The sequence below is a fragment of the Sciurus vulgaris genome (assembly GCF_902686455.1).
Source record: "Sciurus vulgaris genome assembly, chromosome: 8".
Classification (NCBI taxonomy): Eukaryota; Metazoa; Chordata; class Mammalia; order Rodentia; family Sciuridae; genus Sciurus; species Sciurus vulgaris.
Window position 1 is genome coordinate 152250575 of NC_136468.1, and position 17631 is coordinate 152268205.

The window sequence follows — 17631 nt, forward strand, 5'->3', positions numbered from 1 at the left end:
AAATACTGCCAAGCGATTTGGAGAAACACGTCCTGGCTGCGTGGGTGACGGGCAGAAACCATGTGGAGCCTCCTAGCACCTCCAGCCACGCAGAAGGTGCAGGCAGACGTGCGACCCTGTGGCCTCCGGGCGTGCCAGGCGCAGCCTCACTGCATTGGAACCACGCAGCTCTGGTCTGGCTGCAGCTTCTTGGTTTCAGCTCTTAATTCAAACCATTCCTGGTATCTGGAACATTTTAAAATAAGGCTCTTGGGGACATTGTGTATACTTGGGAAGTCGAGTGTTACTGGGTTCAGTTGATGGAGCTCTGCCCTGACAGCTCCTGTGTCCCAGAGTGGCCATCGGGAGCGGGGACACCTGTCGACATGAGCGTTTCTCCCACGTCCATGCTGGCGGCCCTGGCGCACCCCTGCCAGGATCACTGACACCGTGCTTTTGCCGGGGGACCCCCAAACGTAGGCTAACGTTACCTTCAAAGAGTCCCAGAAAAGGTGAGGTTGGAGAGTGCATCTCGAGTGTGTAGGAGCAAGGACTTCACCTGTCCCGCCGAGGTAGAAAGCGTTCAGCACAGACGGTCGACAGCATCGTACAAAATAACAAATTTTATTTCTAGAAAATATTTTACACTAGCTGTACACATGCACACACCCACACAGTATGTAACCACACGTGGAGCAATTTCTTTTTAATCTACACACTTAAGTTACAGTTTACAAGATTGTTTTGAAGACACCACGGGGAGAGCTCGGTCATTCGTTTATAAACCTTCCATCAGTTACAAAAGAAAGGCAGTCAAAGTCTGTATAAAGAGTAAAAACCATCTACAAGAGGACAAGGGTTACAAAAGAGTGGCCATCAAATACATCTGCCAGCAACGGGGAGTCTGGAAATGCCACATGGAGGTGGCCCAGGACGGGTCCCGGCAGGCGGGATGGGCCTGTTTCTGTGTGGACAGCGTGACGTGGGAGCTGTGTGTGCTGTTCCTTGTCGAGTGTGGGGTGTGGCCTTTGACGAGTAATGGGAGTAGCAGGAACGTGCCACACCACGTAACGTGGAAGCCAATGTGGGCACTGGGCTTTACCAGGCAGCTACTGCCCGCCCTGGCTGTTTTGAATGCTCGCTAGTGAACATCTGTGTTTGCCGGCTGGCTTGGAAAGACGGGGACAGGGCCTGAAGCTGCGCAGCTGTGGGGCTGGCTGCCGGGGGCGGTGGGGTGCAGACCAGGAACGACAACGATACCGGCACACACTGCTTTATTAGACGGTACAGACCACGTGCATTCGTAAGGCAGACGCGGAGCGAGCCGGCGCGGGGGCTTGGGGGGCCGGGTGGGAGGCAAACGCACAGGGCTGGGGTTACGGGTGGGGAGGAGGCGCCCGGAGCCCGGGCCCTGCTTGGCAGCAGGACACCCGCCCACCTCCTGAGCCAGACTGGGCCAGACCAAGCTCAGCCGCGCTGGCAGGGAAGGGGACCACCGCCCCTCTGCTCCTGCGGCGGCTTAGGGTGGTGGTGGAACAAGAGCTCTTCTCTACTGGTGTCGGGAGGAGGTTGGGCTTTAGGAAGTGCTTGAGTTGTGAGAGCCCTAGTTTGGAATTAAGGAAGACCACGGGGACGTGGCCTTTGTCCAGAAGCACAGGAGTCATTTCGCCGCGCCCAGCTTTGCCAGCAGCCTCTTGCCTTTGGAAAGCAGCCCCCTTTTCTTTCTTGAGGACATTTCCCTGCCTCTCCCAGGACTACCAGAACCCATAGATGGCGCAGGTGACCCCGAATGGAGATGGGCTGTGGGGGATGGAGCTCTCCTTGCTGTCCCTGAACCCTCAGGAGGAACCTAGTAGGTACATTGTGACAGTTTGAGTGTGTGAGGCCAACAACAGCAATCCACTCGGTACCGCGCGCGCCCCGGCTCCCGCCGCTGCTTTAGCCTGCACGTGCCCAGAGCAGCAGGCGCCCGCTCCCCGAGCACCCGCCAGGGCCTGGCTGGGGTCAGCTCTCCGTCTGCACTGGAGAGGGGTGGCCACCGCTTTGGCAAACAAAGCTGGCTCATAATTGACGGTAAGTTCAGACTAAAAGCAGGGAAGTCACTTAAATCAGATTGATAGCCACGTTGGCCAAGGACCCATCAGTTGTCTTAAAAGCAAAAGTTCTTACAGGGAATTTGGGTGCATTTGAAAACTACTTAGTTATAGAAAACCCTGATGATGTTGGGGATGTTCTTGGGTTAGTTAGAATACTGTAGAAAGATTGGAGATGGCACACAGGTTGAAAGAAAAAAAACTAAAATGAACCTTAATTACAATCGAAGAAAGCTCGAAGGCCCTTGTTCATGCTTCTGCCATTTGCACACGAGGGCGCTGCTCCACCCCGTCTAGGCTGCGGCACTCTGCTGTGTGGATGCTCCAGGTGCTCAGGAGAGCACCGTGGAGAGTGGGCTCTGCTCCACCGCACAGGCGGCCACTTCGCCTGGTGTCTTTTGCAGCTGGTGCGAGCCCGGCTTGCGTGACTCTGTCACCGCCCTGTTCCCTACCCCCAGAGCAAACCCACCACTAAGTGGGCCCCACTGTGCAGCAGCAAGAGGACAGGCCAAGGGCTTCAAGCTTGCTTGGATTCAGAATCAAGGTCTAGTCCTAGCGGAAAACACCTAGGGATGCATCCCAAAGCACACCTGAAGTCACCGTCTCCTGCGCCCAGTGCAACCCTCTGAGCTGCGCACTATTGCATTAGTACCCAGGCCTGGCCGCATTTGTGCGGATGCTTGCTCCTCAGGTGGAGGTGGGGTGCTAGCACGCGGGCCAGTGCCCACACCTCCCCTCTGTGCACTGCTCCTCTACTTGACCTTGAACTATAGGTGCTTTTTGTTTTTGTTTTTAGGAAAAACCTTCTACAGTAAACATATCGGATAGCTTGTGCTTTTCCAGGGGTGGCTAACAATGCAATACGCAGCTCTGAGTAAGAGCAGACGCTGGAACTTATGTAAACAATCAATCGGCTCGTAAGAAATATGTTCCCAAGGTCGGCCTTTCAAATGCTCGAAATGAAAATAGCAGGAAATGATCGTTAAAGCTGATGCGTCTCACTACGGATTCAGCTGTTTGAACTGAGGCCGAGGGTGCCTAGTGCTAGGTCCAGGGCTTTGAGACATATTTCTCTCCTCTCTAGGCCACAGTGGAGCTTAAGTCTACCGCACTGGTCCGTTAGGTAGCTTAAGTCGGCATCTCTAGGGTCTCCAGCTGCTCACTTACGTGAAGGCTACATGCCTGATTAGGGTGTGAAATGAACGCTCTTCTTCGGTGTCCAAGCAGATGACGAAGAAATAAAGATATAGACGTAAAACATGACAGATAAGAACTTGCGGTGATGGCGTAAAGTAAAGATGAGACACTAGAGGTGAACGTGGCCTCTGAGCGAATGCGCTGCAGAGGCCTCGGCCCTCCCTAGGAGGCCTGGGCTCCTAAGCGGGCGGGTGACCGTCCCTGCCCAGCCTCGCTCCAGCAACTGACATGTGCACCTGTCGTGTGGGGCAGGGTGGTCCTGGGGGTCCAGGTCAGGGTCTTTTGTGTGAGAGAAGGTTTAGAACCAAGCATTGGTAGGCGTGACCCCCATGGAAGGGCAGGAGGGAAAAAATCCAGGGCGTATGCTTTCCAGCCCAGGATCAGAAACAGCGGTGCCAGCTCGACCTGGGCACTCGGCAGGGGCGGGGCCTGAGAGGCTACGGGGGGCGGCTTACCCTTTTTGCCTTGGCGCGCGGGGGCGCGTCTTGAGAGTAGGGGGACGGGGCGTCAGAGAGGTAGACTTCCACGTCCTCAGGCACTTCTTCCAGGAAGTTGGAAGGCACCAGGCCCTTCTGCCCATTGAGCTCCCCCTGGACACAGCAGAGCAGCATGGTGGGTCTACCCTGGTCAGGGTGCCTGTCACAGGAGCAGCCTCAGCAGAGCTCAAGGGCTCAAGGACAGGCCATCCCCGCAGGGATCTGGATTCGCTGGAGAGCAGGAGCGGCCAAGCAGGTTCTCCAGTGACCCTCCAGCCTGGCTGACCCCAGCACCCCCTGGGAGGACTCAGTGTCCCACAGCTCTGGAACACTGACCAACAGAGGACGTGACCTTGGGAGCAGGAAGGGCAGGGGCCAGGCTCAGGCTGGCCCTCCCACACCATGAGATTCTGACAAGCAGGGAAGGAAGGCGTCCGCCAGCACCACCTCAGCTTGCTGCCCGGATTGGTTGGCATCCATCCTTCCAGGCCTTTCTACTCACACATGTATGTATGTGCCCAGCTGCGTGCTGGGCACAAGGACACAGGGTTGGGAGGCCATGGTCACCTCTCCTAGTCCCTCCAACCACCAGCCTGTCCTGCAAGTGCCCAAACCCAGTTCAGAATCGTCTGGTCCCTAGCAGGTGTGTGGCCCAGCACTGAGGAGGCTGAGGCAGGAGGATGGCTTGAGCCCAAGTGTTAGAGGCCAGCCTGGACAACATAGTAAGACCCTATGTTAAAAAGAATGGTCTCAACAACATGGAGTTCTGCTTCCTCACAAGACGCAGGGAGTGACGCAAAGGGGTTGGCCTGCTGCCTTCAGGTGAAAAGCTCCTGTCCGTGCAAGTACCCAGTGGACAGCAACAGGCCACCTACTGGTCCAGTCTGTGCACGTGTTTGAAAACCTAGATGGAAGATATGTTTTCATACAGGTGTGCAGCTTCTTAAAAACTGACTCAAGATAACCATTCAAGCAAATGAAAACTGTGCAAATACATTGTCAAAAGATAGTGAACCTAGGAGGTCTTTAAGCAGAGTCTAATAACCTTCCACTAATAGTAATTCCAAAAATCATTTAATCTGTTTCACAGCCCAGGAAAAAAGAAGAGGGAAGCCCTCCAGCTCAATTAGTAACTCTAGAATAATCCTGAAAATAAAAGCCACAGCAAAGAGATTCCAGAGAACACAGATCAGTATCATTTCTGGAACACAAACAACTTCTGAAGAAAATGCCAGAAAATCAAATCCAGTGCTTTAAAAATAACCACATACCCCTAGGTGACCATGGGCTCAATCAGGTGAGGCGTCCCCTCCCCCAGCATCCCTTCCTTCTCTCCCTGGGGAATATTAGAGAAATAGCCACAGGGCCAGAGAAGGAAGGAGCCCAGTACGTGAGGTAGCGTGGGGGTGTTTGGAGAGGTCCCGGGGATTCTGGACTGCCCACCCTCAGCTGCAGGTGCGGGGGAGTGCAGAGTCTCTGGGATTTTTTCTGTCTATTGAGTTCTTTCTTGCTTGTTTCTTACCTTCCATATACGAAAATTACTTTATCACCTATGAAATAGTCTAGAACATTAAATTATTATGTAACTATTTGGATGATGGCAATTTTAAAATGTCAGAATATGAATGCATTTATTTTGTCTATAGTTCAGCTATGCAGAAAACACCATTATTAACCAAAAAAGAAGCGATGAACCAACTTTCTGTATTATTGCAACTCAGAAGAAATAGCAAGCAAGCTAGGCAGACTCTCTAGCTTGTAGTAATGCTAACCTAAACATATTGCTTAAGAGTGATGGTCTTAGGAGAAAGGGCAGAGGCAAACCTTAAAAAACGCACAAAACAAATGAGATGGTGCTTCTGGATGTTTGAGACACTTACATAATAAAATCCGTCTTCATCGATTTCACCAAAAACAGTAATGATATCTCCAGTGCAAAATGTAAGTTCAGCCTGTAGAGAGAACATAAAGTGCACAGCATTTTGTTACAAGAAGTTGTTTTTGAAAACAAGCTCTTGGTGATCTGAGAACTGTGCTTCAATCACACGAGGAAGCCAGGTACAAAGCCCGCAGCCTTCTAGAAAGTTCTACACCTCAGGATGATGTCCACCTAGAAAGAAATGCTGGCAGGGCTTTATTCCTGGACGAGCTTCAAGAGTGCTTCATTGTCCACTGGTGATGCAGCTTTCAAGCTGGCCACCTGGACACCGAGGCCTGGCCTCGTGGGGGCTATTCTGAGAGCGAGGGTAGCCACACAGATATGCCCTGGCTGAGCACTAAGACTCCCGCTCCAAGGTGCTGGGAACTCGGTGCCTGCTGTGTGTCGGCCCAGAGGCAGGCATGCTGAACACAGGCCCCTGTCCTCGGGAAACCACCGTCCCCCACGTTCAGACCATGGAAACGGAGACGAGGGACGAGCCAGTGGAGGCTACCAAAAACTAACCAACCCATCGAGATTCCACTTCTAAACAGGAGAACGAGGAACCGAGTCGTGCCCATGGGGCGCAGGACCCCTGCCGTAAGCCTGGGAAGACCAGGGCCTCCACTGTTTTCACCAAGCGGGGACCCCCGCCACCCTGTCCCATGGACTCTGCTGTCAGGGGGCTTGGCTTGGGCTCAGCGGACACACGGACTTTGACTTTTCTCTCTCTCCTGAAGAACAACACCTCACTGTGGACATGCACCCCAAACTGCTACCTGTGGTGGCCCAGGGAGACGTGGGTCCAGGGCTGGGTGTGTCGAGCAGAGCAGTCCTCCACTCCTGCGCCTCCGGCCAGTGCCAGGGCTGCAACGCCACAGGCCCACCCAGGCCGGCTCTGCCGACGCGCCCACCTGTGGTGACGTTCAGTGTGCCGCTCGGCACTGTGACCGAGGAATTACAGGGAGTGGTGACTGAGTGTGGTCCCTCAGCAGCACAGGGCCAGTGGCACACGGCAGGCTGTGTCCGGCAGGGCCAGCGCAGGGCCTCGGGAAGTCGGCCCACGCTGAGAACAGCGCTGTCGCTGTGCATCCTTCACCCTGAAATTTCTCAGACCACAGTTGAGCAGGGGCCACTGAAGCCGTGGCTGCTGGGGTCTGCTCTGTCCCTGGGGACTACTAGGGTATGGGGTCATGAGAGAATGTTTTGGCCACAGAGGCCAAAGTGTGTCTAGGGGGGCTACTGTGTCTAGTGGGGGTACTAAGGCTATGGAATCTGCCTTGTCTCTGGGGTCTGCCGTGGCCATGGGGACTGCCTTGTCTCTGGGTCTGCTGTGGCCATGGGGGCTGCCTTGTCTCTGGGTCTGCTGTGGCCACGAGGCTGCCTTGTCTCTGGGGTCTGCTGTGGCCATGGGGGCTGCCTTGTCCCTAGGGTCTGCCGTGGCCATGGGGCTGCCTTGTCCCTGGGTCTGCCATGGCCACGAGGATGCCTTGTCTCTGGGGTCTGCCGTGGCCACAAGGCTGCCTCGTCCCTGGGTCTGCCGTGGCCACGGGGCTGCCTTGTCCCTGGGTCTGCCGTGGCCACGGGGCTGCCTTGTCCCTGGGTCTGCCGTGGCCACGGGGCTGCCTTGTCCCTGGGTCTGCCGTGGCCACGGGGCTGCCTTGTCTCTGGGTCTGCCGTGGCCACGGGGCTGCCTTGTCTCTGGGGTCTGCCGTGGCCATGGGGCTGCCTTGTCCATGGGTCTGCTGTGGCCATGGGTCTGCCTTGTCTGTGGGGCTTCCATGTTTTCCCTGGGAGATTATGGCTTCCCTTGGCTCTGACTCGGGTGCCCTGCTTGCGGTGGCTGGCACCCTGTTGGGGGCAGGCGGCTCCCCTGGGTACGGGCGCAGGCCCTACCTCGACGTCCACGTTGGGCGAGCTCTCCCTGGGGTCGTAGTCGTAGAGAGCCACCACTCTTCTTGTGGACACGGAGCGCCGCCTGCCGCTTCTTCTACCTCTCTCTGCAAACCACAGGGAAGAGGAGGCTATTTAGATGGCACCTCATAACAGGCGCGAGCTCAGTACCCTGAGTGTCGGGAGGTCACTCTAGCTGGTGGTGGCCCCAGCGTGGCACCAGCTCATGTGCCCACGCCCTCCACCAGCTCAGCGCCCGGGCACGGCCCCAGCGCTGTCCTCAGCAGGCGTGCCAGCGTGGCACCCCGGTCCTGCTCTAGGGGTGTTCTCCTGGCAGGGCCGCTCTTGGGCAGCAGCTAAGTGGTGTGGCCAGCTCAGGGTGGGGAGGCCCACAGGCGAGGGAAGGTTTGAGGGCTGCTCTGGGGACGACCCCCGAGCCCAAGTTGCTGCTTGTCTGTGGCCACGACAGCAAAACCAAGTTAGCAGCAGCCGTCCTGCCGGGGTGGCTTCGCCGGTGTCCCCGGACCAGGGCACACCTTGGCTTGCGTCCCTTGCCTGGCGGCATGTGGGAGGGTGGAACACAACAAGGAGACTTCCACCCTCGCGATGCCACGGACCGAGGCAGGTCCCTCCATGGCGTGCCTGCTGGGCTGGCTCTGGGAGGCTGGGGCAGGGGCCAGGGAAGACCAGGACAGCAAGAGGGAGCCGGGCCCAGGCCTCACGTTCACGCGCAGCCTCAACTCCCAGGTGTGACCCCTGGACCACGAGTTCACTAATGCCAAGGAGGCGGAAGCTGTTTCTTTTACTTTGGGATCATCCTTAAAACCCGTATGATCTGTGAACCTTCAGCTTTCGTGTCTGAAGTCTGATGAAGAAGTTAATTTGGAAGCTGTCACGTTTCAGACCTTAAACACAGATGGTACAAAACAGGCCTTCCGTGCCAAAGCGCCAGCGGAGGCCCTCTCGGCGAGGGCTGGGGAGGGTCGTGGTGCGTTGCCCACGCCTCAGGCTGCTGCGGGCTGGCTCGGGTGAAGGGGAGGAGCATGGTGTGCCACACGGACGGGCAGGCGCCCCCAGCCTTGGGAGGAGCAGACCCAGCTGAGGACGAGAGGCCTGGCCAGCCTTAGAAATGCACACCCCAGGGAAGCTGCCCATCTGCTTCCAACATGGCCCGTCAGCTCAGGAGTCCCTCAGGTCCCGAGCAGGCTGCAGGCACAGTCCCGATGTGCCCGGGGGCGGAGGGCCGCAGGCAGGGTCGCAGCTCCTCCCTCCAGGAGACCACCTGTGTTTGCACAAGTGTGTCCCTGGAGCAGGCAGCGTGATAGCAGCCCTGGTCTGCAGAGCGAGTTTCGCCCGAGGAAAGTCAGTGCCGAAGGCCACGCGTCTGCCCTGGGGAGCCCAGCTCACCTACTTTCTCCACGGGTGTGCTCAGGGGGAGGAAGCCTTGTCTCAGCAGCTGGTCGGTCATCTCCTCGTCGTCCGCGTGGATCTCTGAGACCATGTTGCAGGGGATGAGGCCGAGCCGGGCGCAGGTTTCCCCGCGGTAGAACCCGTCAGCATCTTTATCGCCGTACACCTGGAGCCGTAGGAAACCAGGCACTGTGCCGGGCTGGCCAGGAAGACGTCAGCCCACGTGCAGCGGAGTCCTACCCCGTCAAACATAAAAGACGCTCTCAAAGCACCATGTCTCCTACGCAGACCCCACACGCGGGCTGTGGGAGCATGTGGGCCCTCCCCGTGACCTGGGCTCCAGAGCCAGCGTCCCCGCCAGGCTCCGGACGGCTCGCAGAGCCCCAGGAAGTGGGCGCTGAAGCGTGCACAGGGGCCCTCTGTGAGCGAGGATGGGGAGATGGAGCCAGGCGCCAGGCCTCCTGGCCGCCTCTGAGGCGGTCTGACTGACAGCGAGGCCCTCCCTCTCCATGGCGGGGTCCAACCGCAAGTGCGCCCAGCTCCTCCCCATCTCCCGAGCAGCAGGCTGGACAGGGGACCAGGCAGCAGCACATGGCGTCTGCGGTGCTGGGGGCAGGGTCCGGGGCCCAGCCTCTGCTCTCGGCAGGGCTTGCCCATCCGCCCACCTACCCATCTGCTCGCACTGTCTAAATGTCCAGCCTGAAGCTTCCCAGCAGCACCAGGCTGAGGAATCCAGAGCTCACAGGCCACAGAAGGCAGGTGTGCTGGGGGCCACCAGCAGCAAGTCGTAGAAAGTGCTGCACGTCGCTTCGTCAGTCAATCCAGTAGCCCCAGTGAGAATTTTCTTCTGGTTTTGAACGTCATTTAAACTAAACGCGGGCTCAAACCAGCGCCCGGCCCGGGGTGGCCTGGAACACCCCCGTGTACACTGCCACACACGGCATGCAAGGCTGCCTGCCACAGGCCCGAAAGGCCCAAGGGCCGCCGCCCAGGGCTGGCAGGCTCATGGCTGCTCCGGGCAGACCCCGGCCGTGAGCCGCCCCTGCCTGAGCAGCACTCCTCTCTGCGGGCAGCCTTCCCACCTTGATGATCTGTCCTTCCTTGAAGGGAAGCTCCTCCTCCGCAGCGTCGGGATTCGGGGACATGGTGAGCGGGTCGTAGTCAAACAGAGCCACGAAGATGCGGGCCGGGGGCTCCTCGGCTCCAGGGTCGGTCTCCGACTCCTCGTAGAAGTCTGGAGAGAGGCGGTCGTGCCCGGCGAACTCGTCTGGAGCACATGGGGTCAACAGAGGCCAGTGACTGCCCTGCAACTCAGAACGGCAGTCACCCGTGGCATGGGCTTGTCACAGGGGTGGCTGGGCCCTGGCTCCTGTGCCTTTACAAACACTGACCCAACTGGAGACAAAAAGGGACCTGGAGATCTCCAGATACGTGACCGGCTGGTAGCACCCAACCTCCCTCGCCCTGGCCAGTGCCCTGGAGCTGGAGCAGTGAGAACAGGGTCCACCAGAGTGGACCGCCAGAGCAGGTGCTCGGCCCCCAGGCGCAGCCCCTGCAGAGCCACAGCACTGCCCCTCGCAGGGCCGTGGGCTCCACAGGCCACGAGGCTGGAGCGTGGCAGTTCACAACGCGTGCAGGTCTCGGCCAGAGCTCCACGTGGGAACCCAGCTGCTCACTTATCTGAGTGGACAGCAAGTCGGTCCCCAGTGTGGTGACGGGCCGATTTCCCAGCCCAACGGGGTTCCACTCTGCCCACCTCCCAGCTCTTAGATCCGACCCTTTCTGAAACACTGCGTGTGCTGTCCCGCTAGAGGTCACTGGGTATGCAGTTGTCCACTGCAGGGAGCTGGCCCATGACCGCCTGCAACACGGGAATCCACAGTGCTCGGGTCCGCAGCATGGGCTGGCTTGCGCATGACCTAGGGCATCCCTGTTGCCAAGCCACCTCCAGCCGAGCATCAGCGCTGTCACTGAACTGCTGAGGACAGGGAGGCCTCACATGCTCCTGCGGCTGGGTGACCGAGGGCTGGCTGTGGGGACCTGTGGGGACCTGTGGCAGCGTTTACGGTTGGATACAGATTCACAGGGAGACAGGGCCCTGGGGCCAAGGCTGTCCCGATCACCAGTGCGTGAGGCGGCCTCAGATCAGCTGCCGGGAGGGAGGGTTGGGAACAACTGGCCAACTGCTGTCCCCAACCTCTGATGAGGGAGTGGGACAGGGAGGTGACCAAGTGAGCGGAATTCTTCCCCAGCAAAAAGACTGGGTTTAAAACTAGAATGCCCGGGGGCGCAGGGAGCCCAGACCTCAGATGCAGTGAGCCGTGCCCTCGGTTCCACACGGGCCCGAGGGGCCCCAGGTGATCTGTGCTTTGTCACTGTTTTTGTTTAGTTGTTTTGTTCTCTTTTAACTCGTGTTAGTAAGTTCTTCACGTTGTTTTGACTGTTGATCCGTCAAATTGAAAACCCAGCAATACTTTTCTGCTGGTTCTGAACTAAACGTGAGCCCAAACCGGCACCCAGTGGGTGGTGGCCCAGCCCCGTCCCGCCCGCTACCGGAGGCTGGTGCAGAGCTGGCAACAGCCACTGGGTTTACGGAGGAACCTTCACGCAGAGCTAGGGGGTCTGCGGGCACAGCTGCAGCTGCAGAAGCTGCCCGTGGGGCAGGACTGGCCATGGACTGGCCAGCACGTGCTGCCCATCACCTGCTGTGCTTCTGTACCTTGAATGGAGTTTGTGTGGCATGACCCGGTGGGAAGCCCAGGGGTCGGGGCTGAGTCGGCCTCAGGAGGTGCCCACGGCCCGCTTCTGCCTGCACAGGAGTGCAGCCCCTCAAATCGGGGAGGCCAGAGACTCACTGGCGAGGAAGTATGGCCGCCACAGCCGGGAGGCATGGGGCACAGAATCCAGCGAGGAGACTCCTCTCCACGGAAGGCTCTTGCCTGGCGGCAGGACCACCGCGCCGACCCTCTGTCTGTTCCTGGGAGGCGGGTGGGACCTGGGCCCGAGATCATCAGCACGATGTGACCGCGTGGCAGGTCTTGAGAGAGGGAGCCCTGGTGTTGTAGAACTGGCTAGACGGGAGACTGGTGGCCTCCCTGGACATACCCTGGGCCTTGGCTCTCCAGGGCTGGGACTGACCAGGAGGCCTTGGCATCCTCAGTGGCCACTGGACAGGGGTGAAGCACCGCTAGCAGCTGGTCCAGCCTGGATGGAGTGGGCATGGCCCACCTGCCCTGGGAGGAACCGGGCCTCTGTCCCTGGTATGTGAGACCAGGGCTAGAACCTCACCAGCTGGTGCGTCCGCCCTGCAGGGGGATGACCGCTGTCCTGGAGGGCGTCCTCCAGTGAGCAGCCCAGGCATTTCCCTTCCTCCTGGGGGGACATTGGCGGAAGCGGTCCTCTGCAAAGCTGTGTTGACCCTCTTTGCACATGGACACGGCATGCTCCCCACCTCACCCACGGCTCAGCGGCCAGCCACGGGGAGCACGGCAGAACGGGAGGGTCGCAGGGAGCACTGCAGACAGCTCGGCAGGCGCCTGGTGCTTAGGAGGGCTGTCTCAGCCCTTTCCGGACAGGTCCGCACAACTCGCTCAAGGAGCAAACGCACAGGGAACCAGGCTGCCTCAGTGCTCCCCAGAGCCGTCCCCGCCATGTGGAGCACCCATGTGCTGATCGGATGGCTCGGGGTCGTGAGGCGTCACGTAGGCCGAGGCGGACGCACGGTGTTCACGGGCTTTGATTTTGGGGAACAGAATACCGAAGGCCTGTCATGCGGCCTTCACCAAACGTCCTCTTTTCCTCTAAGCAAGCCCACACCCTGGACCAAAGATCATCATGGTACCTCCACGGGAAGAGAGCCCAGTGAACGGGCTGGAGGAAGAGCCAGGCCCCTCGCTCCCTGGGCAGTGAGGACCCCTCCTCTGGCCCTCTGCCCTGGAGCACATGTATATGGAGACCACCCAGGGGGAGTCAGGAGGGTGGGAGGCCTGGCAGGGAGGGGCGCAGCCTGGGGAGGCGGGAGCACACGTGGCCTCGCGGGCCTCTTCTCCCGACCTCTTGCCCACTGCCAGCACGTCTGGGAACCCAGGCCTCTCTCCCCTGCGGGCGCCTCTACAGGAGTGTGGCACGCACCACCGCCTGCTCTTCCTCTGTCCCGGCCTTGGCCCCGAGTGTCCTGAGAGCCGCTGCCCACGGTCCCTCCAAGGCCACTTGGAAAACCTGTTGGAGGCAGGGAGAGGCCAGCAGGAGTGCCGAGAGCACTGCGGGGGCTTGCTGCCCCGAGGTGCCCTTCCTACCTCCTCCACGCCATGGGTGACTGTGGTTTGCTGTGTCTAGTTGAAAATGCTGTCCCTAAATAGCGTGTGAAACGCTCAGATGGAAGACAGCAGTCGGTGTGTGGTGGGCAGAGAGAGAGACAGCCCCAGTCACTAACCGAGAGATGGCGCTACCGTCGGCCGGGGCCTCTGAGGACCAGCGCCACCGTGGGAAAACCTCCGACCCACGTGATCCGCCCTGTCCACCCGTCCAGCAGACGCTGGGTTTCCTAGAATCTGGAGACAAAACAGAAAGGTGGTCAGTCTCACCGGCATGGGAGGGAGAGAGCAGTTAGCCAAATAGTCAAATCGGAAGCAGAAGCTCTAAAGGCAACTAAACTTAGCTTTTAACTGAAAGGTTAGCTGAATGGCCGGGAGGAAGCAGCCTGGCCACAGGCCTCTCTCCTGCACCAGAGTCGCGTCTGAAGCACCACAGTGGGGCGGGGGCAAAAATGAGCTGTGGGTGGGGTCCTCGTTGCTGCTACTGCCGCTGAGCCAGTGTGTCAGACCACGTGACGGTGGCTCTCCGGAGGCCGGCCTCCACGCGCCTGCGCCCGGCTGCCACACCAGTGGGAAAGCTCTGTGGTTCCAACGTCCCACCTGGGTAGACGTAGCAAGTGAGGCTCCGAATCTCGGGCGGAGACTTCTGTTGCCAGGATTGGAAACTCACGGCCAGGTCGGCCCCCGTCTGAAGACTGACCTGGTTCTGGGCTGTCCCCCAGAGGTTCCCTTCGCAGGGAAGCCCACCTCCACGCTGGGGGTCAGAGGGAAGCTCAGCAAGCCCAGCCCAGCGAGGCCTCTGGGGGTGGGGGCAGGGGCGGCCCACGCCTTGCTGCCGCAGAGCCAGGTGTGGGCACCCCGTGTGGGGCCCAGACCCAGCCTGGCACTGTGCTGATGGCCCACCGCATGCCCAGTGGGAGGGAATGCCCTGAATGGACGTGACGGAGACGGACGAGGCCCTGAATGTACCCCTGACCCAGAAAGCCAACGAGCAAGCCAGGCCACCAGGCAGGGGACGCGTCCATGGCTAGTAATGGAAAATTAGTTCTGGAACCGGTGGACCCAGAGGGACAAAGCAAAGTAAAACTTGAAAACAATATGCAGAAATGAGTTGCTTCAATAGCTGTTCTCCGTTTACAAAAAATCATGGATGAAGGCCAAAAAACAACTAAAACACACCCCCCTCAAAAAATCCTTCAGCAAGATGGGGAGTCCTAAACAAGTCCATTTTAGAAAAAAAATGTGCAGACGTTGGGACGCTCATCGTTCAGCTAACCCTTAATTAAAATTTAGATTCAGTTGTCCTTGTAATCACAGCCGTGATCATCTCTGATTCCGGGGAGGAATCGTTACTCTAAAGCAAAGCAAAGAAATCTCCGGCATGGCCAAGCATCGGAAGCGATGGGAATCAACAAATCAAAGGTGCAGGGAAAACCAAGGAGCACTGCGAGAGACCCCAGGATGGACACCCCAAATCAGAACCAAGCGAAAAGCCAACGGAAGAATGATCAGGGATTGGTTTGGCAAGCGCGTGTGGAAAGAGTTCACTTCACACACCACGGGGCCATCGGCCACTCTGGGAGGAGGCTGTGCCTGCTGGACAGCCGCCCTGCTGTCGGGCACGGCCACGCCCTTCCTCCAGACGCCCCGCGAGTCTCGCTGCTCGGCGGCCTCGTCCCAGCCGTGCTGCCTGGGCACGGACCGCTCCGGGCGGGGGGGCGCGTCACTGCTCCTGCTGTTGTCCCTGGGCTCCACCTGTTCCCCAAAGTCCTCTTCTATGCTGCTCTGCCGGGTCAGTGTCCGCCGCCGGGCCAGCAGGGGCCTCAGGCCTCTCCTGCAGGGACAGTGGTGGGGGCCCGGGCAGCCCTGGGCCGGGGAGCTCCTGAAGCTGGACCGCGGTTCCTCCTCCTCACTGCCACAGTCCAGGCCGCTGTCCGGGCTCCTGGTGGCCCAGCGGCTGGGCCGACAGCCTCTGTCTTCCAGGAGGTCCTCCAGGTGGGCCCCAGGGGCTCTGTGCTTGGCAGGGGGCCAGGAGGCCTGCGGGACCGCCTGCCCGGGCAGCACAGCCAGCAGCGCCCTGGCCCTGGCGGTGCCGGAGCCCTGCCTGAGCAGCGGCTCCCAGTGGTCTGTGTCCTCCTCGGCTACCTCGGGGATACTGCAAAGCCGCTTACTGCGGTGGGGCTGCGGGGGGACCTCAGGTTGTCCCCGGGAGGCGCCTTCCGGGCTCCTAGGCTTATAGCACTCCTACGGGCGGGTGTGAGTCGCCACAGCAACCATGGGCGAGGCCAAGGGAGAGAAAATACACAGTTAGTCTTGGCCAGGTGGGGGCCGCACGCCCGCAGGCTCTGGAGCGCAGCAGACGGAGTGTCCACGCCCAGCCACAGTGGGACAGCGCATGGGACAGTCGGCGAGCCGTCAGGAGCCGAGGCCATGTGGGTGAACCAGGAGGGAGGTGGCAGGGACACCCAGCCCCGAGCAGTGCTCCACACGGTGGGTGCCCAGAGTGCCAGCAGACCTGTGCCTGCTGCCCGCAGCTGCATCCTTGAAGACCCAGGAGGCCACCACGGGTGCCGAGCCCACCAGAGTCGGCTGGGCTGGGCACACAGTGCACCACGGCTCCTGGCTGCTGAATCACAGCCCCAACCGCCGCAGCTCAAGCAAAAGCCGTGTGAGGCCAGGCTCCGGAGGCTTGCGCCCTGCCTGTGGCTAGAGAAGGGCCCGCTGCAGCCTCAGGCTGTCACTGCAGAGGACAGGCCTCTGGCTCTGCTGCAGCCCCACACCCAGGGGCTGCTTCCCAAGCACTCACGGGGCTCGGGCCCCCTGTCGGCACGACTTCCCTTCCTTCTGCTGGGAATGGCCCCCGCCTCCTGCTGCTGGACGGCCCTGCTGCTGGAGGACACTTCTACCCACCTCTCTGCTGGTCGCTCACCTGGCCCTGCCACAGGACCCTTGTCTCCCCTACTGTAGGACTCTGGGGGCTTAGGTGAGGCCCGAGACCACTGGGCTGTGGGCTCCTCAAGCTCGGTGCAGAGGGTTTTCCTGGTGTAGGGCCTACTGTGCTTGGCACCACTGCATGCCAGGCGGGCAGGGGGCCTCTGCTTCTCTCCATTGCTAATGCCATAGGCCTGTGACCAACAGCAGGGTGAGGGGCCACCTGGAGCACAGGGAGGGTTGCCCAGTGCTTTCCAGGGCCAGCGGGGACCGGATGAGCAAGCAGGGCTCAGGCCGGGGACAGACCCAGGCCTGATCTCATCAGGCAACCTGGCTTGGTGGCAGCCAGTTGCTGCCATGTGGGAACGTGAGCCCAGTGTCCAGATCTCCACCTGTGTCTGGCAGTTTCCAAACAGAATCCAGAAATCCAAAATTTTTTAGGAGTCCAGTCACTGAGTGGGCACATGCAGCAAGGCTGCGGCCACCTGCCCCTCCGGCCACCGTGACCACCCTGCACCTGAGCTGTGGCTCTGCGAGGGCCTTGCTGGCTCTCTGGTGACCTCCAGAGGGGAGAAGCCCCCCAGCATCCTCTGCCACCCAAAGGAGGGGCACACCTCCCGGCCGCCTCGGGTGCTCCCGGAAGCTGCCCTGGGGCGTGTGGGACACTGGACTGGGCACCCAGCCACCATGACTCCTGCTCCAGGTGCCCCCTGGGGCTGGGCTGCTGGGAACAGTATAGGCCACCACCATGCAGGAGTTGCACAGGGGCCTGGCGGGTTCTTTGGCGCCAGGACACCCCAGGGGACCTTTGCCGGGGTCTTAGCCTTGTCTACACAGGAAGGTGGCAAGTTGGCCACTGGGTTGGAGCCGCCTTCTGACCACTGCTCAACACACAGGCCGTGCGCCCAGGCGAAGGCGGCCGGAGGCTCTGCAAGGCCCTTCTGTTCTTAAGGCCCAGTGGTCCCAAAGCTGCTGCTCGGGAAGTGCTAGGGTGTGGGCCACGCCTTCCCTGCCTCTCCTGGGGGCCCCATGCACAAGGCCTTCTACCTGCACTGCCCAGCGGACACAGTGCACGGGCTGGGCTTGGGGCCCAGTAAAGGCGGCGGCGGCGGCAAACACCTCCCCAGGCAGGGCAGACGGGTCTCCTGCTGGCTCCTGAGCGTCACGGGTGGACTCTCCACGGACTAGCCCCCTCCAGCCCCTCCCATGGCTTCGTTGCAGGAGGGGTCTGCGCTCCCTCCTAGCGGAGCCTCCAGTCTGTCCTCCCTCAGGGTCTTCTGTGACAGACCCGGGATTGTCCCCCATGCCGGCCCTTCCCTGGACTCCACACGGACCCGCCTGATCCTGCCCTTGCAACACTGTGCACAGCCCCAGCAGCTGCCCCTGCCCTCTGGTTCTGACCCAGAGGCTGCTCTTGCTCC

At 60.1% G+C, this 17631-nt stretch overlaps 1 protein-coding gene across 7 annotated transcripts in view; it reads right to left on the bottom strand.

Moving 5' to 3' along the window:
* Positions 1 to 1332: 1332 nt before the first annotated feature.
* Positions 1333 to 17631, bottom strand: part of RIMBP2 (RIMS binding protein 2) — a 126687-nt gene continuing 110388 nt past the window's right edge. Inside the window, exons 15-22 of one of the 7 annotated variants that reach the window (XM_079152478.1) lie at positions 14837 to 15523; positions 13399 to 13516; positions 10049 to 10233; positions 8964 to 9132; positions 7560 to 7663; positions 5626 to 5697; positions 3725 to 3859; positions 1333 to 1828 (exon numbers count right to left, since the gene is read on the bottom strand). In XM_079152478.1, the coding sequence (XP_079008604.1) occupies positions 1640 to 1828; positions 3725 to 3859; positions 5626 to 5697; positions 7560 to 7663; positions 8964 to 9132; positions 10049 to 10233; positions 13399 to 13516; positions 14837 to 15523 (1659 nt within the window). In that variant the 3' untranslated portion in view covers positions 1333 to 1639. The other 6 variants (XM_079152475.1, XM_079152476.1, XM_079152479.1 and 3 more) reach the window with 6 other exon arrangements.